The sequence below is a fragment of the Megascapheus bottae genome, chromosome 2 (genome assembly GCF_031878675.1).
Source record: "Megascapheus bottae isolate mThoBot1 chromosome 2, mThoBot2.hap1, whole genome shotgun sequence".
In the NCBI taxonomy this organism is placed as follows: domain Eukaryota; kingdom Metazoa; phylum Chordata; class Mammalia; order Rodentia; family Geomyidae; genus Megascapheus; species Megascapheus bottae.
Window position 1 is genome coordinate 84,075,964 of NC_143510.1, and position 25,412 is coordinate 84,101,375.

Here is a 25,412-nt window from a genome sequence, read left to right on the forward strand (position 1 = left end):
GGGTATTATGACAGGGCAAGGCCCTCCTTGGCAGCAGCAAGGAGCAAACAAGGCAACCCCAAACCCAAGTGGGACCAGGAGGAAGTGTTGGTGAGAATGCATCACTTCTCAGGATTAGTCAGGGTAAACTACACGTTCCTGTAAAAAGGCAGACAATAACTTCCTTTAGGGAATTACCGAAGTGAGTAATCCATTACCTTCGGGCAGTGGGTTCCCTAACTTTGCTGTCAACCAGAACCACCTTCGGATTTTTTAAAAGCCAGATACCCAGGTCACACAGTGTACAGGTCCCAAGGTGATCAGAATGTCTGGATGGGGGCCAGGCTCTGTTGTTTGTGTGTGTGTGTGTGTGTGAGAGAGAGAGAGAGCCTCATGTGATTACTTACTACTGCAAAGTTCTGCCTTAAGTTGAGACTAGGTCGTTTAGTTCACACACACACACACACATACACACACACACACACACACACGATCACTAGATTCTGGCTCCAGGTCGTTTAGTACACACACACACACACACACACATCACTAGATTCTGGATCCAGGTCGTTTAGTGTGCACACACACACACACACACACAATCACTAGATTCTGGATCCAGGTCGTTTAGTACACACATACACACACACACACATGATCACTAGATTCTGGATCCAGGTCGTTTAGTGTACACACACACACACACACACACACACACGATCACTAGATTCTGGATCCAGGTCGTTTAGTGTGCACACACACACACACACACACAATCACTAGATTCTGGCTCCAGGTCGTTTAGTACACACACACACACACACACACACACAATCACTAGATTCTGGCTCCAGGTCGTTTAGTGTGCACACACACACACACACACACGATCACTAGATTCTGGATCCAGGTCGTTTAGTACACACACACACACACACACACACACGATCACTAGATTCTGGATCCAGGTCGTTTAGTACACACACACACACACACACACACACACAATCACTAGATTCTGGCTCCAGGTCGTTTAGTACACACACACACACACACACACGATCACTAGATTCTGGATCCAGGTCGTTTAGTGTACACACACACACACATCACTAGATTCTGGCTCCAGGTCGTTTAGTGTACACACACACACACACACACACACACACACACACACACACACGATCACCAGGGCGTGAGCTCTCTCCTCCGGGCTGCACGTGGGCTGGATTTTGCTTTGTCATTCTGACACGGGCCATTCGCCGCCCTCCTCCCGGTCAGGGCGTGGCTTCGCGTGGCCGCCGGCCTCCGGGTGCCCATTCCCGGGGTCTGTGCCCGCCCGGGCACTGCGTTCGCAGTCTCCGCGGAGACAGGCTGCTCGGAGTCCGGAGTGGGCGGCAGCCCCGGGCCTCGGCGACCCCGTCACCCTGGGTCCCGGCCACGATGTGAGTGCATGGGGGAGAAGGGAGAGGCCGGGGCGGGGACCGGGGCGCTGGAGGCGGGGGGTTGGGGGGGGAGAGAAACCCTTCCCCCCCCGCCCCCCCGACAACTTCGGCCTTGGGTGGCGAGGCGGCCCGTGGCGGCCGGCGCCTTCCACCTCCCCGGCGGAGACGGTTTGCAGACCCGGCGGAAGTGGAGTCTGGGAACGCGGAGGGCGGACTCTTGACAGCATGGAGACAGGGTGACCCAAGGACGGCCTTGCCCGGACGCGCAGACGCCGGGAACCTGGCCGAGCAGGTGTCATCAGGGTGCTGTGCGCCTCGGCACGGGCAGCTCCCACCGCAGCAGGCCGGCGGGGCCACCGCGCAGACCACCACCGTGGGGGGGCCCGGCTCGAGTCCCGCCTTTTCTGTGCCTCGGTGTCCCCCCCTCGGCGGGGCTGGGGATGGCTTCAGGTCCAGTGCGGTCGTGTGTCCCGTCCAGCTCCCGAGGTGTCGGCCGCCCCCACCCGTTCCTCACGGGAACCGGGCAGATGTCGGCGTCCGGGGGAGTTCTTCATCCTGCCCTTCATTTGCCGTCCACCGCCTTTGTCTGTGAGCCCTGAGTTCCCGGCCCCATCTTCAAATCCTTTCCTTTGAACAAGTCCCCCGAAGGGTCCGCGGGTGCGGAGTGATCCGGCGAGCGGAGGTCAGTCAGCCGGCGCCGGCGCTAGGCACGTGGGTTTCGTTTCAGCGGCGCCTCCCCGGGATCTCTCGGCCCGGCCGCTGGAACCCCTCGCAAGCCCTCGCTTTCCCGGCAGCCTGGAGGCCATGTTTTCTGCGGAGAGTGCGGGGCGGGGTGGGCGGCGCTGGTGGAAGTCTCCGGGGGCCGGAAGCCCCGCCCCGCCCCGCGGAAAGCGCTCCCGCCACTGCCGGGCGGCCGCGGTCACCTCAGCCGCCGCCTCCGCCACCTCCGCCACCTCTGCCGCCGCCCCGCAGAAAGCAGGCCCGGCCCGCCCGCCCGCCGCCGGGACCCACGGCAGCCTGGGCTTGGGGACCGACGGAGGGACCGACGGAGGCCGCCGCGGCCCAGCCCTGGAGGTAGGGGAGCCACGTGGCCCCTTCCCCAGCCCCGAGTGCGCGCGCCGCGGGAGGCTTCTTGCGAGCCCCCGGTGGAGCCCGGTCCTCGGCTCCCCAGACCCGCCCGCACCTTCCGTGGGGCCTCCCCCCTCCCCGCCGCCGCCGCCGCCGCCGCTCCCTCTCCGGGATTCCCCGGGACCCCTCCTTCCGCCTCCCCCGCCCGCCCCTCCTCACCGCCTTCCTTCTCCTCCGCCGTGCACGGGAAGCAGCCTGGCATTTCGCCGGCGGCGGCGTGGAGGCCGTGGTTGAGGGCAACCCGAGAAAGGAGGCAGGAAAGGCTTTACCTTCCTCCTCTCGAGGCAGGCCCCGACCGTCGTCCTCCCTTTTAACCTTCTGAGGGCGAGGGGCCCCGAAACCCAGGCTCAGAGAGCCTCAGCACGCCCTGAGGTCACAAGAGAGGTAGCCGATGGGGAGGAGACAGAGAGTCCGTCCTCTGTGGCTGGCCGCGAGTCCTCGCAAGCCCTCCCGGGGTGACAGGGTCCTGGCCGCCGGGATCGGGCCACTGGGTGTCACCAGAATGGACAACCTGGTTGGTGCTGGTCTACAGCTGCTCTGGATAATTACCAAGTGAGAAAGTCTGCCAACCCCAGTAGCCGGATTGTTCCGCCGTGATTTATGCAGAAGAGAAATGGGACTCACGTTTGAACATTACCTCCTGTGTGCCTTTCAGAAGGATATTAACAACTAGTTGACATTATTTCATTATTTAGTAACTCATTTCTTCTAAAAGAGTCTTACTTCCTTTTTTTTTTTAAATAACTGAGTGGAGGAAATGGAGCTAGAAACCAAAGACATATAGCAAAATAATGGAAAATAATTGAAGAAAATTAAAGAAGGTTGTAGCTTTAAATGAATTGTATTACTCAGATCTTTAGTTTGCAACTAAAATGAAGGAGATCTATTAATGTTCATGACTGATCCTTCTTTCACTTGTGTCATAAATTTACAGTTACATAGACATTTGGTTTTTATATAATCCTATTGATGCTTTGGATTATGCTTCTGATTTTAACATCAGTGAGAATAAAGAGTTGTTTTTTTTTTTCCCCCTGGTTGTAGGACTTGAACTCTGGGCTTGGGCGCTGTCCCTGAGCGCTTCAGCTCAAGGCTAGCACTGTACCACTTGAGACACAGTGACACTTCCAGTTTTCTTGTGGTTAATTGGAGATAAGAGTCTCATGAACTTTGGTGCCCAAAGCTGGCTTTGAGCCTTGATCCTCAGATCTTAGCCTCCTGAGTAGTTAGGATTACAGGCATGAGCCATGGGCACCTGGCTTTTTAAAAATTTTTAAAATTTTTGGTCGAGGGGCTTGAACTCTGAGCCTGGATATTGTCCCTGGCTCTTTTGCTAAAGGCTAGTACTCTGCCACTTTGAACTACAGTGTCACTTCCAGTTTTCTTGTAGTTAATTGGAGATAAGATTGTCATGCACTTTCCTGCTGGGGCTGGCTTTGAACAATGATCTTTAAATCTCAGCCTTCTTGGTAGGTAAGATTACAAGCATGAGCCATCAGCACCTGGCCTCCACTTAACTTTTTCAAGGCAATTTCTTCACTCAAATCCAAAGTTCTGCAATCTCAAAACCTATCATCTAAACTGGACACTAATTAGGAGGCTGAGATCTAAAGATTGCAGCTCGAATCCATCCTGGGCAGAAAAGTCCCTGTGGTAGAGCACTAACTGAGCACAGAGAGTATCAGGGACAATGTCCAGGCCCTGAGTTGAAGCCCCACACCAATGTAAAAAAAAAAACTAGAAAATTGAGTACTTAACAGTTAGTGCTACAGTCCCAAGGTCAACTGTTATTTTATTTTTAAAAATGGCTTATAAAGTTTCATACATTAGGCTGGGAGTTTGGCCTAGTAGAGTGCTTGCTTAGCATTCACGAAGACCTAGGTTCGATTCCTTGGTACCACATACATAGGAAAAAGCCGGAAGTGGTGCTATGGCTCAAGTGGTAGAGCTCTAGCCTTGAGAAAGCCCAAGAACAGTGCTCAGGCCCTAAGCTCAGGCCTGGGACAGCCCCCCCCCCAAAAAAAAAAAGTTTCATACATTAGTTATAGGATAAATAATGTAGAGGTAACACTTTAAAATGTCTATTTTTCCTTCCTCTTTTTCACATTGTTTCTTCTCTTATTCTCTAAGCCACCACAATGGCAACAGCAAAATCCACCTCATTTTCCAGATGAGTTGTTATAGGTGAGTGAAGGAAAACCCTTCAGGGAAGAATTGGTAGGCATAAGTAACATGTCTAAAGTGTAGTATATAGTCATGGGATTCTGAAAGTGAAGCCTGCTACCACCTGCATAGAATATGAGTCCTTGGCTGGGCTTTACTGGAATTCTTTTAAATATGCTGTTGGTAGGGGCCTAAGAGCTGCTTTTCATTCATTGGTGCCAGGACAATGGCTTGAATTCAGGTCTTCTTGCTCTCATTAGACTTTCTTGCTCACAGCTGGCACTCTGCCACTACAGCAACACTTCCAGTGTGGCATTTTTATGGTTTGGAATCTCATGGGACTTTTCTGCTGGTCTGGTTTTGAACTATGATCCTTCAGGGCCCCCAGTAACTAGGTTTACAAGTATGAGCCACCAGTGCCTGGCTGTTTCTTTTTTGGAGAGGATCTAGATGCCACGCAAGAACATCTGGCACTGACTTGGAACTCCAGTACTGGCACAAAAAAGATATCAATAGATACAAACATTTTGGACAGTAAGACTAAAATTGGCAACATGGGACTTAGACATTCTTTTAACATAATGGAAGAGATGGCAGGCATAAAGTAATGCATTATTAACATGTAAATGGTAATTGTACAGACAGTTGGGTACATGACATCATGTTATTCTCAAGCTTGCTGTCCCCACTGTCCACGTTTGGGAGGTAGATACTGCTGTATAAAGTCTGCCTTCTAAAGTTACCAGATGTCAGACTCTTCACTAAACAGCTTTCAAGAAGTGAGTAGTGACTAATTCTTTCCATCCTCTTTCTTACCGCTCTACCAAACACTGCCAAACAGGCAGAAAACTGTATTTATCTGTATTTTTTTCTTTGAGATAATTACTTCTTTTTGGAGAATAAGTAGTACTGTGACTACTTTTAGTACTGTAATTACTTGAAGGATTGCCTTCAAGGTACGGAAAGTAGAAAGGTTCTCTGGCTCAGAGAACCTCTGAGAGGAAACCTCTTCAGAGGAAAATAGGGGGCAAGTACTACTGAGATTTCAGTGGGTCACAGGCTTGGGATATAGCTTAGTGGTAGATCACTTGATGGCATCACAGAGCTCTGAGTTGGATCCCCAGTATGGCAAATAAGAAGAATGGATGAGGCATGGATTGTTGGGGCTATAGATAAATGTTCCTGGTGCTGAGAATCCATTTGGAGATGAAACATGTCCTTTTACTTCTTTCTCTTCAGTGACAACACAAATTTTTTTGCTTTGTCCACAAATTGATTACAGTGGTATCACCATTCTTTTGGTGATCCAGGCTTTAAATTTCCTCTGGCCTTTCCCATCTACTTGCCCAAGTCTGTCTGACTACTTCCTCCATTTTAGTGTTGCCTGTATCGGGGTACTTACCTCCTCTTCTTTATATTATCTCCACATCTTTAACTGGCTTCCTACTTAGAACTCCTCCCCCTCCCCCTAGCTGATCTTCCTATTACTTCCCTGACACTAGCTCTGCATCAAGAATGAAGGACACACTATTTAGTGTGCCTTTTGGGGTCATGCCCAACCTGCTTTTCTGGTCATCTCTTCTGCTTTTGTACTGTTGTAGGCTCCTGAGTCCCTATAAAAGTTTCTTCCTTGTTCTGTTCTACATTTCAATTCTTTTTATTTTTAAATTTTTATTTTATTTTTATTGTAATTAATAGAAGGGATAGATTATATTCACCAGATAGAAGATACATTTCTTAGCAATCATTGCTACTCCTTCTCATGTACATTTCAATTCTTGACATCTCTTTTTGTCCAAACCCAGTTTTCCAGTTCCCTACCTGTTGGGAATACAAGACCTCATTTGGCCATTGCTTCCATCTTCTTGTGTCCCCATAGCATTCCTCCAAATTTTGTTTCTGGAAAATGAGGAATTCTGTCAGTAGTAAGTTTTTGGCTTACATATAAAAAGGGTGGACAGCTGGGCTTTTTCTGTGTAGTTGCAAGTGTATGTTAGTGCTCCCATCTAAGTGAATGTCTTTGGATAGTTGGTGCCATTTATTGAACGCTTCTCATGTGCTAGGTTCTAAATGCTCACTGGAGGAAGTGATGTTAGCTACTATTGCAGGGAGAAAAATAAAGGCCTTGAGGGTTAAAGGTATTAGAGATCATACAGAGTCAGTGAAGCCCATTCTAGTGTTCTCATGCCTCTGGCTCTCTTGTTACTTCTGTGGTGGATGTCTGCCTCCTTTAGGCAATGTTACTTCACCAGTTAGGATTGAACACATGCAAATCCTGGCATTCTTGTGATAATTCTGGCTCACCAGCGACACATTCATTTGAGGTTTTGGAGGCTAGCAGATTGGAACTTCATTCCACTGTGCCTACTAAATTAAAGGAACCATACATTTTCTTTACCTTCCATTTTTTAAAAACACATAACATGCATTCTGTAAATATTTGTTGAGTGAATGGTGGTAGAGATAGAAACTAAATTGTTACAGAGTTGTTCAGCAGCATATTGGGAAGTAGTTTAGAATTTTAAGAAGCTGTATGACAGTAACATTGTCAGCCTTCAGTATTTTACCCAAGTGTATCTATCTCAGTGCTATCTCAACACTGGTGAGGCACTGTTTTTGTGTGCAGCAAATCTGTAAGATAGTGTATATATTTAAAAATATATTTATCAGAATAGGGATATAACTCAGTATCAGAGTGGTTGACTAGCATGCACAAGGCCTGCATTCAGCCCCCCAAACTGTCAAAATAGATATGTATAAGTCAACTAACAGTTGTGTATGATGCTTTAAAAAGCAAATCACAAATCACAACTGTTTGTAGGCAAACTTAAAATGTGCAGTAGAATGATTTTACAAATGAAATCATACTGAATAGTAGAAATTAAGGAAGCACTTGATTTTTTTACTTGAATTGAGGCTTCAGAGCCCAGGGTCCCCACAAGCTCCATCCATTTACACCGTGCTCTGATCATTGCTGACTTCTTAAGGGGTAAAAGGAATCTTGAGCTTGACACTGTAACTCACACTGTTTTAAGTATCATTAGGTGCTTGCCTTGGCCACAGAGCAAGAATAGAGATGTTAATGTGCTTTCAGATGTTTCAGATTACTTATTTGGCTTGACTTTCATTTTATTTTTGACTTCACCCATAATAATGAGTTATGGGCTAGGACTGTATAAGTAACTCAGTGGTAGAATACTTGCTTAACAAGCATGAGCCATGGAATTGATTTCAGCACTGCAAAATAATAATAACACCAGTAGTATTTGAATAGGGCAGTTATTCAAAGCTTTTTTGGATACTGCCTGTGTGTGTGTGTGTGTGTGTGTGTGTGTGTGTGTGTGTGTTTGTTTGTGTACCTGTGCGGCCTGGTCTTGGGCACTGTTCCTGAGCTTTTTTACTTAGGACTGGTGCTTTACCACTTGAGCCATAGCTCCATTTTCAGATGGTTAATTGGAGGCAAGAGATTCATGGACTTCCCTGCCAGAACTTACTTATGACTAGGATCTCATGCGAAGTAGCTAGGATTACAGGTGAAAGCCATTGATTACTATACTTTAAAAATATTTGCTGAAATCTAAGAAGCCATTTAGACAAAAATAAAAAGTCAGGATTGTTTTTTGTGTCTCTCCAGAATATCTGGGAAAGAAGTTTAGTCTTCAAAGTTCTACACATACTTTTTACAAGTTCCAATATTTGTAGGTTTAAAATGTTTATATGATAAAATTCTTATTACTGGTTTTTGTTATTGTGACATAAATTTCTATATTGCCCTTTTACTGACAACCATCAATAATATTTTTCTGTTCCTGAAGCAGCAATGGGAATTAAAGGATTGGCTGGAATACAGGATTTTTATGTATTAAATACGTATTAAACTTTGTTACATCTTTGAAATGTTAGGTTTCAATAAGTATCTTCTCATTCTTTTTTTTTTAATGCACAATGTATGTGCATTAATTCACATACATTGATACCCTTTCACATTATCTTCTCATTCTTAAAAATGCTGTCTGACCCATTATGAAGTCATGATTCAATTTGCAGTAATATTGAAAATTGTAATTAGTATTCCCATTTAAAATTAGTTGGTGGCCACAGGTAAGCAGCCTGCTTACAGTAATACTAATGAATTGATTAAGTCCAGAACTTCTACAGTCCATGCTTTTTTGAAAGAAATTCATTGTATAAACAGAGATATATATCTTGAGCATGGTGTTTACTTTTGACATGTTTAAAAAAAGGGCAAAAACATGCAAATGTTCTTGAGAAAATTAAGGTGGAAAAAAGGTTCCTCATATCTTGCTACTCTGGCAAGTTGATTTTTCATAGAATGAATTTAACATTGGAAGAGATCCTTTTTGGAGACAGGATTTTGCTTGCCTGGCCTAGATTCAAGCTCTCAGTCTTTCTGCTTTGGCCTCCCAACTGCTGAAATTATGGGCATGTACCATGATACCTGACCTTCAGCAGTTTAGTAACTTGATTCCTCCTCTACCACCACCACCTCCTCCTCCTCCTCCTCCTCCTCCCCTGTCTTCTTTTTCTTCCTGACCTCTTTCATGCTAGGTAAGCACTTTTACCATTTGCTTCATGCCCATAATCCCTTTGTTTTATTTTTGAGACAGGGTCTCCCTACTGCTTAGGTTTGTCTTGAACTTAGGGCTTTTGGCCTCTGTCTCCTTTCCATTGCTGCAACCACCATTTTGGTCATAATTTTTGATACATTCTGTTATTCTAGCAATTTGTGTTGGGCTGTTGTCACCTCAGAAACCTGTAAATGGTATTAATGATTTGAAGAATCAATGATTATAATACATTCTGAAATTCTTAGATAAGTTTTATAGTAGACAATCAGTTTACTCTGAGCCAGGAAAGCAAGAGATTTTAGGGTAGGACGGTTGTCTTAACTTTTTGATCCTTCTTGTTAAGTTTTAAAATTGCATATATAATTGGATATATGTACATGCATATATATATATATATAATTACTGCATATGGTCCACTGTAACAGAAAACTTTTTTGGATATGGATCTTTGGGTATTTGATTTTTCACCAAAGGATCTAAAACAGGGTTAAATATTAGTTTATAATTGCCAGACTTGGGAAGAATATGGTTCTTTAATTATCCTGAGTGGGGGTGATTTTCTTTTTTTCTTCCCCTTGATTTCATTGGAGGTGTAAGGCAGACTTTTTAATGGGAGGTAGGAGAAGCAAGAGGAAGGCTTCTGGACTTTCTAAAACTTAAGAACATGTGAAACACAGTTTGTGATATACATTAATATGTATAGTCAGAGGGTACTCAGGTGCTGCATGTATGAACAACTGTTTGGATTTTTTTTTTTTTTTGCCAGTCCTGGGTCCTGAACTCAGGGCCTGAGCACTGTCCTTGGGCTTTCCTCAAAGCTAGTGTGCTCTACCACTTGAGCCGCAGCACCACTTGCAGCTTTTTCTGTGTATGTGGTACCAAGGAATCAAACCTAAGGCTTCATGATACTAGGCAAGCATTCTCAGCCCTGTTTGGAAGATTTTAAGTCCAGTGTTTATTTTTAAAAACCTAACAGTTTAATAGGGCAAGGTAATACTGTATGTATATACCCAAGTAACAAAGATTTTGGAATAACTACTAGGCTCTTCACTCATTTCTCAGAAATTTCCTGCTAATGTCAGGCTGATTTAGTTCTTAGACTTCTAAAACCCTTCTAATGACAGGGACAATGCACACTTCTTGTTATGTGTAGGCACTTATGGTTATGAAAAGCTATAAAATATTAACTTATTACAGGAGGATTTCATTGTGAAATTTCCACGTTTGTAGTTTTCATCCTCATTGTCACTTTCCCTAATGGAAAGCTTTTGTTGTCTCTTGAATTGGGAGTGTGCAAAATGTTTTCCTTCCATTGTCATGTATGATTTCCTACTTGCCTAGTAACTTGACCCCTTCTTCCAGCTTCCCATAGGTTTCCAGTTGTGTCTTAATATCTTCATGGCTTTGTACACCTTTCAGAATTCAGATCTGTCTAGAGTCAGTGGCTTGTGGCGGACTTGTAGATAAACAGTTTTTTTTGTGAGACCCCTATCTTGGCACATACATGCAGTCCTGTCCACATCTCCCAGGTCCTTGAGATTGGGAAAATGGGAGAGAATTTGGCTTTGGGGATTGGTGGAGACAGACTGTATAGCAAATACCAAGGATCTACCTTGCAAATTAACTGTTAAGACTCTTCATATTCAAGCTGGTAGCCTTATAGGAAATTTGCCTTCACTAAGTTTAATTCTCAAGATCAAGACCAAGTGTTAGAGTGCCAGCCTAACAAGTGCAAGGCCTTGAATTCAAGCTTGCTGCCGGCCAGCCAGTCAAAAAACACACCTGTCGACCATTGTAAGAAGATGTAGTAGGCATGACAGTCTTTAATCTTCCTTAAATTTTGTCACAAGGCCCTAAAGTTTGCTTTGAAGATCGATGGAATTGCCAGTAATGGTTAAAAATTGCAGTAGCGGGTCTTTGTAGGGGAATTTCTCTCGGGCACTAGGGCCCCTGAGTGTGCTCACAGAGCAGGTGTAGAGGGGGCGGGGCTGTCCTGCGGGCTGGGCTGGGGGCGGGACAGCTGTAGTGCGCATGTGCAGGAGCCCTCCAACGGCTCCAACTCTACCTGCCCCAGTGGCCTGCCCAACGGACTTGAGAGGTGTTGGTAGTTTACTGCCGGCTGCCAACATGTCGGAGGAGAAAGGGCCGCTGAAGAGAGGCCCTGAGAAACTGGAGGAGCCCCTCTCCTGTGGGGAGCGCTGGGCTAAGCAGGTGGAGGGGAGAGAAACGGCGAAGCTGGATGTGGTGGTGGGGGCGGGTGACTGCTCCGACTACCTCAGTTCAGCCGACTCGGAGGACTTGGACCCAGAGCTGCTGGCGGCCCGGGAGGACGAAGGGAAATGCCGGATCCTGCGCAAGCAGTACCGGCAGCTCATCAACAGCGTCCAGCAGAACCGGGACGACATCGTGAACACGGCCAGCAACTCGTTAACCGAGGCCCTCGAGGAAGCCAATGTGCTTTTTGATGCAGTGAACCGAACGAGGGAGGCGGCCCTTGATGCTCAGTTTCTTGTTTTGGCTTCGGATTTGGGTAAAGAAAAAGCAAAGCACTTGAATTCTGGTATGAGCTATTTTAATCAGGCAGCGTTTTGTGGCTTTCTTTTTCGAGCTGCGGGCCTGAATTGGTTGGACGATGAGTGTGATGATTTCAGTGTTTGTGATGACAGTGTCGTTCTTTCCTTCTGGAAGGCAGTGCAGAAGGAAGCAACATCCTGGATAATGCAGGCCGAGTCGTTTCACTTTGTTTTTGGTTCATTCAAGCCAGAACCTTCTTCACGAAAGCCCCGACTTGACCATCATAAAAAAATGCGCAAACTGGAAGGAAATGGGGCTATGCCTACAAAATTGAGGAAACTGGACCCGAGTTCTAACCAAGAGGCAACAGAAAAAGAAGTTGAAAGAATCTTGGGATTGTTGCAAACCTGCTTTCAAAAGTATCCTGATAGTCCTGTCTCCTATTTTGAGTTTGTGGTTGATCCACACTCATTCTCTAGGACTGTGGAAAATATATTCTATGTTTCTTTTATTATAAGAGATGGTTTTGCAAGAATAAGGCTTGATCAAGATAGGTTGCCAATACTAGAGCCAATTAATATTAATCAGATGGATGAAGAAAATGATCCTGGTTTCTTTGGCAGAAAACAAGGGGTTATATCATTGAGCTTGCAGGACTGGAAAAACATTGTGGCAACTTTTGAAATTTCAGAGGCTATGATCAAAAACTCATACTAAGATTTTTGTTTATGTATAGAAACCTATTCTTCTGAAACATCTCAAAATAGAATCAAAATGGAAGCACATACTATATGTTACCTTTTACATTTCTAAGAGCATCTGAAATTGTCTTGTGCAGTGTATTTTTTTTGTAACTTATAAGATTATTGTTTTAATGAAAGGTTCTCAGCACACTTATGGGGATTTTTTTTTTGAATGCCCTATAAGATTGTTAGTAAGTTTTGAATTTCATAGAAGGTATTGGCCAGCTTGCAAAAAAAATCAAAATACTCTATAATAATACTTAAGCCTTATTACAGTGAACTAAGAAAATCCTGTAAGGAGCTCCTAAACAAATTGGGAAAGTGTAGGTGAAAAAATTGATCAAGAAAAGTTATCTTTAAGGTAGTAAAGATGGGGCGGGGAGTTTGGCCTATTGGTAGAGTGCTTGCCTAGCATGCATGAAGACCCAGGTTCGATTCCTCGGTACCACATACATAGCAAAAAGCCGGAAGTGGTGCTGAGGCTCAAGTGGTAGAGTGCTAGCCTTGAGAAAGTCCAACGACAGTGCTCAAGCCCTGAGCCCAAGCCCAGGACTGGCAAAAAAAAAAAAAAAAGTAGTAAAGATGCCATAGTAAGACTAAAATTCCCAGATAATATGCTTTATTAGTCAAGAGTAGTGTATTCCAAATAGTTTTTCCTGTAAATGGATCCAACAAAAACTGCTATACTGCTAAGTAGTTGAAACATTAAGGACTGACACATGAAGAATTAGAAGACAGGAAAAGCATTGTAGGTAGGGTAATAACAAGATTGGGTGCATGGAATTGTGACAAATGATGTGAGAGAACCACCATATTTATGGGAACAAGCTGACTATTAAGCTGGGCAATAATTTAAAATGACATCTATTTTTACAGGTAGCAGAAAATATTTTTATAACATGCTTTAAACATTGTTGTAAGCTTTATCTTCTTGGTTAATTTCTTTGACACACCTTTGCAGTTTTTGCTAGTACAGAATGGCCTTGAGAAGCACATACTATACCAAGTTTCATCATGCAACAACTTGGAATATTTGTTCCAATTAAGCTTGCATTTCTTAGAGGGCTAGGCATTTCTCTGCTGAAAATATTAATTTATCAAAATGTTTGTCACTAGTGTAAAACCATACAGGGGTTTATTTGGTGGGAGGGGGAATGTAAGCTCAGTGATAGAAAGCTCATCCATCATTTCTGAGGTCTCTGGTTGTGCTTTACTGTGAAGTTGATGTATTTAAAGACTTCTGTGTGACAGGTTCTACATCACACTGACATGGAGTGAATAAGTATATCTTTGATTTTATAAACAAAGCAGCCAGGACAGTTTAGGCATTCTAGCCCAAGATCACCTATAAATGGCAAAGTTAGGTCACGTTTGGAATAAATGAAAGCGCCTAACCCATTTTGTCCTACTCTGTAGTTTTATTTTGTCTATATTTTTAACTTTATGAAGAAACTGGAGCTTAGCCATTTAGTACATATAGAGATTGGTTGCTAGGCCTTCATTCACGCATGTTCACGTGGCACTGAGAATGCAGAAGTGGAAGATAACTGATCCATGGAGTTGGTGAGACGGTGTGATGACAGTAGGGATTCCAGACAAAGAACACCTAAATGGACTGTCAGCCTTCAATAAAAATCTATAAAAAAAAACAGGATTAGCTGAAATGGAGCAAAGAACATTCATGTTGGGAAACAGTTTGTGCTAAGTGCCTTGACAATATGTATAATTGGTATTTTAAGAAAGGAGATTGTTTAGGAATTGTGGGATGGATAAATAAAACAGTGTTGGTGAGATATCTGGGGGAATGCTTTAGAATGATACCACACTGTTAATAAGATAACCTGTCTCCTGGATCAGGTTTGGCAGAGAGGTTATTTTCATGGAGAGTGGGTTGCCTACCAGACACACACACCAGAGCTGCTTGACTTAGCCCAGGGCAGTATGAAAGGATGAACTAGTAGCTTAAAGGGATTCTTTCTTCTAGCCACTTAGGTAACATGAATTATGTCTCTGAAATCCAGCAATTTGGGAATATAGGGGTTGGGGACTGTAAAAAAAAAAAAAAGAAAATACAAGAGACCCTTCAGGATTAGATGATTAGTCCAAGTCACCTAGTCTAGAGCAGCAATACATTAACCCAACTCAGTTCCACACCAGAGATATCGTAGTAGAAGGAAAAAACAGCACACTAGTCTGAAAAGTTGGTTCTTTTTTTTCTTCTAATTTCTAATGTAGTTAATTTTAGTAGCTAAAACCCATTAACAAAAAAGTTGTTTTGAATCCTCAATAAGATAATAGAGGGATCCTGGAACTGAAAAGTTTGAGAATTCATTCAACTCCCGTTAGTAGTCACTGTTTCGAGCTATTGTAGCTGGAGGAGAGTTTGGACATTTTTCTCTTGCCTCTGTTTACCCTGTCTATGTGCTGCTTCATAGAGCTGTTTTCCATCCATCCTACTTTATTTGGTTCTGGGCTGTACTGAACTTTGAACTCTAGGCAAAGCACTCTACTGCATGAGCTATACCTGTAGTTTTTGTTGTTTTCTTTATATTTTAGATAGGGTCTTTTTTGCCCAAGGCCATTTTGGATCAGGATCTACCTGTACTTCTTGTGTAACTTTGATGACAAGCATTTTTTTTAAAACCAGTTTGGTTTAGATACAAGTATCTTGGTTTTTGATTGATCTGACCTTAAACTATGATCATTCTGATTCTGCCTCTCATGAATAGTTAGAATTACAGACAGGTATGTGTTATTGCTGGCCCTATCTTATATTAATATATACTATATTATAGTTGGGATACCATTTACTGAATGATAGCAATTTCAAGTTAGGTTAAAAGTTAAAAACATGCTTTGTTCTAGGATCAGTTGTTCCCTAGAACAGAAGCATTGGCCTTAACTATCCCTTTTGGGGGGTAAAATTTTATAGAATTTTACTTTAAGGTTGAACTGTAAGAACCCAGCTCAGATACAGAGTTTTAGTAAAGAATAGATTATAGCTGGGCGGCTCACGCCTTTAATCTTAGTTAGAGCTGAGATCTGAGGATCATAAAGCCAGTCTGAGTAGGAAAGTCTGTGAGATTATCTTCAATTAACTACCAGAAAATCAGAATTGTAGCTGTGGCTCAAAGTAATAGAATGCTAGCCTTGAGCACCAAAGCTCAAGGACAGCGCCTAGGACCTAGTTGAGGCCTACAATGCCAAATAGAATAGATTATAAACTTTGAGTAGCATGTGGCGTTTTTAGCATGCGTATATGCTTGCTTTCACTTGTTTTACTAGATATGTTGTTGGGGAGAAGGTTCCAAGAACAGGTAGTTCTCCTTTACAACAATAGGTTTTTGTGTTTATCATCATCTATGCATGCCAGTAAAGAGGGGCAGTTATTACCAATTTATTTTTCCCCCACAGTGCTCTGCATTGAAGGAGGAGTCTCAGCTATAATGCCCGTTGATGAGTACTGGCTGTGTTTACCAGTTTCTCACCTTAGACCTTTTGTGCAGACTGTCAGGGTGGTGCAGACTTGTCCCCACTGCTGCTGGTTTCCACGCATTCTCCCTTCAGCCCCTGAGATACCCTGTGCATCTGGTATGCTGCCCAGGGGCACCCACAGGGCTGTGCTTCCTCTTCCATATTCCTCCATGGCATCCCCTTCCGTACTTCAGGCACCATGTTCTGCTGACCCCAAGTTCGTCCTTTCATCCCCCACACCTGATTGTAGGCAGGAGAAAAATGTACAGAATGAGCCGGTAAGTTTGGGGGACTTTAGTTATTGAGGTTAAAAGTTTGTTTTTAAAAATAATATTCTAATATGTGCATGTTAATTTTTTCAGTAAGTTTTTCTTGTTAGTACTGGTATTTATTTCAATAAAAGGCAGTATTAAATACATTACCAAAACTGTAAAGTAATATGAAATACAGTTAATGTGTTTGAAAACTAGTAGAATGAAAGGAATTCTAAAATAATTTAACATTTAAATGATAAAACCTGTCACATGCCAAGTATATGGACACTGAGACTTAAAGCATATGTCAGTCGAAGGAATCATACTTAAAAATCCTTGCCAGAGCTGGAGGTATACTCGATAGTAGAACACTTACCTAGCTAGAATGCACATGGCCTGGTGTTTGATTTCAGTGTTGAAACAAACTCAACAAAAACTCTCAAACAAATGCTTTTTTTTTTTCTAATGTGGTTATAATCCCAGCTACTCAGGAGGCTGAAATTGAGGATTGAGGTATAAAGCCAGCTTGGGCAGACAAATTTGTTAGACTTATCTCCAATTAATTAACACAAAAAGCTGCAATTGGAGGCATGGCTCAAATGGAAGAATGAATGAAGAAGCTGAGAAGGCAGGGTCCTCAGTTCAAAGTAGTACACACACATGCGCGCATGCACGCATGCACTATTTCCTTAACGAGAGAAAAATAAAACTTGGGTCAAAAATTCTAGGAATAACTTTTCTTCAATATAGTGCTGGAACCCTTAGCCAGAGCAATAAGGCAAGAAAAGGACATCAAAGGGATCCACATAGGGAAAGAAGAAATTAAGCTATCCCTATTCGCAGATGACATGATCCTTTACTTGAGTGACCCAACAAGCTCCACTCCCAAACTCCTAGAATTAATAAACTACTTTAGCAAAGTGGCAGGATACAAACTTAACCTTCAGAAGTTAGTAGCCTTCTTGTACACCAACAATACACAAACAGAAGGCCAAATCAAGAAAATGATCCCATTCGCAATAGCCCCCAAAAGAATAAAATACTTAGGAATTAACTTAACCAAAGATGTAAAGGAATTATTTAATGAAAACTATAAAAGCCTAACAAAAGAAATTAAAGAGGACACTAGGAAATGGAAATATATCCCATGCTCATGGCTAGGGAGAACCAACATAGTGAAAATGGCTATACTGCCAAAATTGATATACAAATTCAATGCAATCCCCATCAAAATCCCAAGACATTCTTTACTGAAATAGAAGATACAATCCAAAGGTTCATATGGAATAAGAAAAGACCTAGAATAGCCAAAACAATTGTAAAAAGAGCAATGCTGATGGTATTACAATACCAGACTTCAAACTCTGCTATAGAGCCATAATAACAAAAACCGCCTGGTATTGGCACAAAAACAGACCAGAAGATCAGTGGAACAGAATAGAAGACCCAGAAATAGAACCACATACCTATAGTAAACTTGTATTTGACAAAGATATACAGTGGAACAAACACAGTCTTCAGTTATTGGTGCTGGGCAGCCAGATGCAGAAAACTAAAAACTGACCCTAGCCTTTTGCCATGCACAAGCATTAACTCAAAGTGGATCAAAGACCTCAATGTCAGACCGGAAACCATGAAACTGCTATGTGATAGCGTAGGAGAGACACTGGAACTCATAGGCACAGGCAAAAGATTCCCAGAGTCACAACAGATTGGAGAGAGACTCGATAAATGGGACTACCTAAAAATAAAAAGTTTCTGCACAGATAAAAGCATAGTCACAAAAGTAGAGAGACAGCCAACCAACTGGGAAAAGATATTTACCAATAATACATCTGACAAATGTTTAATATCCAGTATCTACAGGGAACTCAAGAAACTAATCCCCCGAAACCCAACAAACCATTCACTAAATGGGCAAAGGAACTAAAGAGAGACTTATCAGAAGAAGAGATTAAAATAGCAGAAAAGCATGTGAGAAAATGTTCATCATCTATGGTCATAAAGAAAATGCAAATAAAAACAACCCTAAGATACCACCTTACCCCAGCAAGAATGGCCAAGATTTTGAACTCAGACAATGACAGTTGCTGGCGGGGTTGTGGAGAAAAAGGAACCCTACTGGTGGGATTGTAAACTAGTTAAGCCACTCTGAAAAGCAGTGTGGAGGTTTCTTAAAGAACTGAAAATTGATCTTCCCTACGATCCCGCCATACCACTTCTGGGCATCTACCCTGAATATCATAACCCAAGATATGATAAGGACACCTGCTCAGCTATGTTTGTCTCTGCACTATTCACAATAGCCAGACTATGGAAACAATCCAGATACCCTACTGCAGATGAATGGATACAGAAAATGTGTATATATGTATATATAATGGAATTCTACATAGCCAACAGACAAGGTAAAATAATGGCATTTGCAGGAAAGTGGATGAACTTAGAACGAATCATGTTGAGTGAGACAAGTCAAGACTAAAGGGACAAAAGGCGCATGGTATCCTTAATATGTGGCTATTAGATCCAAAGAGTACAAGAGCGAGAACTCAATATTTGCGTAACCAATGTTATGGATATGGTATTGGAAATATAAACAAGTACATAGACATAAAAACCTATGACTCCATAGACATGTTTTATTTCATAAATTAATATGTATCTATGATATACAAGGCCTTAGCCTAATTTTGATTATGTTCTAAAAACTACATGCCAGTGATTGTATATAGAGATTCCCTTCTTGAACACTTGTTTGTTAAACATGTCATTTGAAATATGATGTAAAAATCAATATTAATAAATTCTTTAAAAAATATTCTAGGAATAAAAGGAAGGAAAAACTAGGAGAGAGTGAAGAAAGGTGTGATACTATCCAAAAAGAAATGTAACTCTTTTGTACATCATGAAAACTGTAACCCCTCTGTACAACTCACCTGTATAGTAACAATAAAAATATTTAAATAATTCTAGCAATCAAAGGCTGACAATCTAACTTCACTTAGGTCTAAGTTGATTTTGTTGGCCTGTCAGGATCCTTTCTACGTATATGTAGAAGTACTAAATGAACCAAAGTGAGTGGTAGTGATGTGGGAAGCTTTGAGAATGTCATAACCAAACAGAAAAGAAGAATATTAGCTAACACTTAAGGGAGCGTAGGATATTTGTTTGTAGACTGTAATGGAAGACAAATACCATATGTCTTTGAAAATTGTGTTTTTCTTTAGAGAAAGTTTTCCTCTAAAGGTTTTGTGGCATTGCTTCTTTTAAGCTAAATTATTTTCTCTTCCATTGTTTTTTTCTTTAGGCTTATCAGGAAAGTCAACTTCAAAAGCCATTAGAAATGAACAGCTCTAAAGACCAACCTGGGTCCTATGACTTTGATCTTATCATCATTGGAGGCGGATCTGGAGGACTGGCAGCTGCTAAGGCAAGCCTCCTTCTGTTCTGGGTTTATTTGGTCATGGATAAAATACTCAAATGCTGGCACAGATCTCCCAGTTCTTTGAAGAATTTATTTGATCCATTCTTGAGATTTTTTTTTTCTGATATATTAACTTTGGCAGGACATGTTAGAGGACCACTTTATAAATCACTTTTCCAAATTGAAATATTTGTTTGGTTTTTTAAAATACCAAGTACTTGGCCAATGGTTTAAGACACATTTTTATCCATTTTTGCTTAATTTTTTTTCAGAGATAAAGTTGTATAAGAATTGCTTAAATGTAGCAAATATATCTTATTCTTTACTGATATTTGATTCCCCCTGCCCTTCACTTTTGTTGTTTTCCCTATTTGCAACCTCTCTTCCCCTGTGGAAGGATAAAGAGCTGTCATATTTCCCAAACTTAGTAAAAGCAATTTGCCTCACTAGGCGCTGGTAGCTCAGAAATATAATCCTACCATCTCAAGAGGACTACATTTGAAGATTACAGTTTGAAGCCAACCTAGGCAGGAAAGTTCACACTACACTTGCCTCCAATAAACTTCCAAAATGTTCTAATTGGACCTGTGCTCTAGTGGTAGAGTGCTAGCCTTGAGCAAAAAAGATCAGAGATAGCACCAAGATGCCCTAAGTTTGACTGGCACCAAAAAAAAAAAAAAAAAAAAAAAAAAAGATTTGCCCCTCCTAGAGGCTCATGTCTGTAATTTACCAATTTGAGACTGAGATCTGAGGATCTTGGTTTTCAGCCAAGGCAGAAAAAAAGCCCATGAGACTCTTATCTCTAGTTAATCACCAGGAAACCAGAAGTGGCATTATGTTTCAAAGTGGTAGAACTAGTCTTGACCACAAAGCTCAGTAACAGCACCCAGACCCTGATGGACCAAAAAACAAAAAGTAGACTGGAGAGTGACTTAAGTGGTAGCCATGATCAGAATAAACCAGTTGATTATATGTAGAGTTTAGAGCCCACTACTGGCATTAAAAAAAACAAACACCGAAACAAAACAAATGATTTGCTGGCTGTATATGAGATCTAAGAGGATGAGTAGTAGGCCTAGACATGATTAGAATGAAGATGTATAAATGAGCAAGGTTAGGAGTAAGGCTCTTGATTCTATATATTGCCCCTTTGAAGAGCCTTTATGCCTGTCATCCTCACCAATAGGTTTTTTGTTGTTGATTTTGGTTTTGTTTTTTGTTTGTTTTTGGCCAGTCTTGAGGCTTGGACTCAGCCTGGGCACTATCCTTGAGTTTTCTCAAGGCTAGTTTCTCTACCGTTTGAGCCACAACACCACTTCTGGCCTTTTCTGTGCATGTAGTACCCAGGAATCAAACCCAGGGCTTCATGCATGCTAGGCAAGCACTCTACCACTAGGCCAAACTCCCGGCCCCCCGTAACAGGTTTTTTAAAATAAAATGATTATATACACTAAGTTATGGCTTACAGTCAGTAAAAGGTAGTCTGGCAGACTTAGTCCTCTCCAATAACCTTTGGAAAGTGAGTGGCCCCAGTATATACAGAATTTATTCTCCCACAAAGATAAAGATACTCTGAAAAATGAACCCAGCTCCTTTCACTCCTCCCAAATAGAAATAGAAACATTCCTAAAAATATTAGGCAAGTTTTAGAAGAAAAGCTTCCCTAATATTCTGACGTAGCAAATTAGGTAAAACTTGGAAATATGTTTGAAGACATATTATAGTATCAAGTTGAGATAATGCTGTAGGCTGGTAAACTGGCTTTCCTAGCTACTTATCCTGGCTTGGAAATGACTGCTTTTGTTTTGTTTTGTTTTTGTTGTTTTTTTAGATTTCTGCTTGATCTGTTATTGTTTGCATGGAATTATGGAATTATGTAGGATTCTAAGATTTCTAGCTTTTTAAAAAATATTTTTATTGTAATTAATAAAAGGGTTACATGATATTTGCCAGATAGAAGGTGCATTAATTCACATACATTGATACCCTTTCACATGTCTTGGTCCCCATTTCCCTCCCCCTGACCCCCCATCTTGGTTTTCCCCCTTTCCCTATCCAATTTCAAATAACCAAATACAAATATATCCAATATATCAGATAACAAAGTGAGATACTGTAACAATATGATATAACCAAGGGACAGCAAAAGAGATGAGAGATAACATAGTACATTAAGGACAACAATCATTCATTATATAGCTTTTGTTTCAATATCCTGGAGGTCCTTTCAATTAGCTTCATACTATATGGCCTTTTGTATCAACGTTTTGCTCTATTGCAAATCTCTGCTAGTAGAGCCCAAGGTTTCTACTGATTATGACAAATGAGGGAAACCATTGAGCCTAAGTTCCTTTGAGTCTGGCTTTACTTCACTTAATATGATTTTTTCCATGTCTTTCCATTTCCTAACAAATGGGTCCATGTCGTTTTTTCTGACAGCAGCATAGCATTCCATTGTGTACAAATACCACATCTTGTTGATCCACTCATCAACGGAGGGACATCTAGATTGGTTCCATATCTTTGCTATGGTGAATAATGCTGCAGTGAGATTTCTAGCTTTGTAACAGTTACACAGACATTATCTGCATAAACTTTAAAACTACCATCACATCTGTCTTAGTATCCTTAATTTTTATCTTGGAGTTGGAACTGATCATCTTAGTATATGAAATTCCCAAGTATTAGTAACCGGTAATTATAATGCTTTAGGCATTACAGCTTAATAAAAACTGTAAGTTTAAGAAACTCATTTCCAGACTATTGTTTATAATTTTATTTTCTAGGAGGCAGCCAAATATGGCAAGAAGGTGATGGTTTTGGATTTTGTCACTCCAACTCCTCTTGGAACTAGATGGGGTAAGCCTCTAGAACATTTTAGAGTGACTTTTAGAAGCATATTTTTCTGAAAGTGATCTGAATGGCACTAAAATCCAATTGGAAAAGTGAAATTCTCTCACTTGAGCTAAGTTAAATTGGACTCAGCTTAAATGCTGAAAATATACATTCTATGGGATAGTCAAGGTATCCACATAATATTCCATACTTAAGAGGCTAAAGTAATTTTAAAAATATTTTTAAGCCAGGCGTGGTGGCTCACACCTGTAATCCTAGCTAATCAGGAGGGTGAGATCTGAGGATCATGGTTCAAAGTCAGCCTGGGCACTAAAGATGTGAAACTCTTATTTCCAAATAACGACTCGAAAACCAGAAGTGGCTCTGTGGCTCAAGGGGTAGGGCATTTTGAGCTGAAGAGCTCAGGGACAATGTCCATGCCCAGAGTCCAAGCCCCACAGCTGATCCAAAAAAGTAAATAAATAAAACCCAACAAATACGTGTGTGTGTCTGTTAAATGTATATATATAAACATAAACATATATATACATATATATGTATAGATACATATGTACTTTAAAGCATTGTTATTACAAAGGTGATGTACAGAGGGGTTACAATTACATAGTTCAAGTAAAGAGTACATTTCTTTTTGGATGATGTCATTCCTCTTGCTCTCTTACAGTTTTCCCTTCAAACTTTGAACTTTTTGAACATTCTATTTTAAATATTATCCCCTCCAGTCAGTGAGAACTAACTAGGAACAGATAATTGAATGGTTAGCCTTGCTGTTTGATTCTTGGTGAACTATATGTTTATTATTTATCAGTTTAACAAGTATTTATTATTTATAAACCAGGGCCATAAGGATGGAACCGTGATCACAGTATGAGAAAAGTTTTTGTCCTTTTGGAGTTTATATTCTAGTGTGGAGGCAAAAGATGAGCAAGAACTTACCCAAAATGTGATAAGTGTTTCTGTAAAATTATACATAGTGGAGTAAAGAAGAACTGAAGGACAGTTTTAACCTGAGCAGTTTATTAAGCAAGGGTGCTGACATCAAGAAGAGACCTAAAGAGCAAGAACGAGCCAGTTATGCCAAACACAGAAGCAGAACCTCCACACAGCTTTTCTTTCTTTCTCAGTAGGCTCCGAGAGATATGGTTATGTTTTGTGGGGACTAGAGGGTTATTCTGAAGTAGGGCTAGAACCAGGACTTGGTACTAATCCAAGCACACAGTAGAAATCTTTGAGGAACTGAAGGCAGGAGAATAAAGGAATAGGTAAATTTTATCTAGAGTGACATACAGTTGCTTGCTTTAGAAGGAGGCCAATAGCTAGAAGTTGAAATCAGACATTACAGTTTCTTAATTTATCCATTCAGTAAGTACTTATTGTCACTCTGTGTCAGGCACCATTCTTGGTGCTAGATATATCCCCCTGCCTGTGGAGTAGGTACTTCATAGTAGTGGTCTCAAAGGACATGCCTTTGTCCTATGTTTCATTCTTTGTACTCTGACTCCTGTCATTTTAGGCACCTTGCTTCCCTTTTGTCCTGATAGTCATAAGCTAGCACAATGTTCTTTAAGTACAGAGATATAATACCTTCTAGGGAAGGGAAGAAAGCAGGAAATGAAGCGTGGATCCTTTGAAGGATTAAATTAATACTATAGGCTACCTCATTAAAAATATACATATAAGCCAGGTGTGGTGGTACATGCCTGTAATCTTAGCTACTGAGGAGGCTGAGATCTGAGGATTGCAATTCAAAGCCAGGCACTAAAATCCATGTGACTCTTATCTCCAGTTAACACCAGAAAACTGGAAGTGGCGCAGTGTCTCAAGGGGTAGGGCAGTAGCCTTGAGCTGAAGAGCTCAGGGACAATGCCCAGGCCCAGAGTTCAAGTCCCACAACCAACACTCCCCCCTCCCCCCTCCAAAAAAAAACCCCACATCAAAACAAATTGTCATGCTTAATTTCAGATACCCTGCAGTCTGCCGATGCTTAGCATTAACAACCCTTTTATCAGTTTTGTTCACACATTCAATAGCAATAGTTGTATACACAGTAAAGTTTCACTTTCTGGTATCATCAGTATACTTTTTTTTTTTTTTGAGGGTCATGGGTGCTCGGCCTGGACGCTGTACCTGAACTCTTCAGATCAAGGCTACCGCTGTGCCCTACCTGTGGGCCTGGGCACTGTCCCTGAGCTCTTCAGTTCAAGGCTATGGCCCTACCCTTGAGCCCAGCCCCACTTCCTTTTTCTAGGGGTTAATTGGAGATAAGAGTCTCTGGGCCTTTTGTTCCCAGGCTAGCTTTAAACCTTGATCCTCAGATCTCAGCCTCCTGAGTAGCTAGGATTATAGGCGTGAGCCAATGTAGAATAATATCAGTATACTTTTAATCTTTAAAGTATATGGAAATTTGCCTTTCTGTTTTGTTTTAGAATGATATTACTGTGTTCAAGCTTTCTGAGCTTAGAATTGTCATGAGATTTAGGACTAAAATTATTGGCAACATTAAGCACACAAAAATAAGATTCTTTTTCATTATTGGCTCTTTGCAAGCCTGTAAAGTAGGCTACAGGCTGACTTCTCAATGTTGTTACAGGTCTTGGAGGAACATGTGTCAACGTGGGTTGCATACCTAAAAAACTGATGCACCAAGCAGCTCTGTTAGGACAAGCTCTGAAAGACTCAAGCACTTATGGATGGAAAGTTGAAGATACCGGTATGGGAAGAAAAGCTTTACCTTTGTGTTCTGGGAACTTGAACTATGATCTTGCAATGTACTATCTTTTTTGGGGGGTGAGGGTCGGTCGTGGGACTTGAACTCTGGGCCTGGGCGCTGTACTGTTCCTGAG

General features: G+C 41.7%; 2 protein-coding genes across 6 annotated transcripts in view; both read left to right on the forward strand.

Annotated features, from left to right (window-relative positions):
• Txnrd1 (thioredoxin reductase 1) overlaps positions 1–25,412 on the forward strand; it is a 93,559-nt gene that overhangs the window by 47,723 nt on the left and 20,424 nt on the right. The window contains exons 1-4 of one of the 4 annotated variants that reach the window (XM_090328543.1): positions 1,277–1,424; positions 19,597–19,719; positions 22,500–22,572; positions 25,160–25,279. In XM_090328543.1, the coding sequence (XP_090184669.1) occupies positions 19,633–19,719; positions 22,500–22,572; positions 25,160–25,279 (280 nt within the window). In that variant the 5' untranslated portion in view covers positions 1,277–1,424; positions 19,597–19,632. Of the gene's footprint in view, positions 1–1,276; positions 1,425–2,332; positions 2,499–15,992; positions 16,314–19,596; positions 19,720–22,499; positions 22,573–25,159; positions 25,280–25,412 lie in introns of those variants that run through there. The other 3 variants (XM_090328541.1, XM_090328540.1, XM_090328542.1) reach the window with 3 other exon arrangements.
• Positions 11,327–13,959, forward strand: Eid3 (EP300 interacting inhibitor of differentiation 3). 2 transcript variants are annotated; one of them, XM_090328539.1, is made up of 2 exons: positions 11,327–12,237; positions 13,523–13,959. In XM_090328539.1, the coding sequence occupies exons 1-2, from the start codon at positions 11,336–11,338 to the stop codon at positions 13,530–13,532; spliced, it is 912 nt and encodes a 303-aa protein (XP_090184665.1). In that variant the 5' UTR covers positions 11,327–11,335; the 3' UTR covers positions 13,533–13,959. The 2 variants fall into 2 exon arrangements, with proteins under 2 accessions (XP_090184665.1, XP_090184664.1); XM_090328538.1 differs by lacking the exon at positions 13,523–13,959 and having other exon boundaries at positions 11,329–12,603.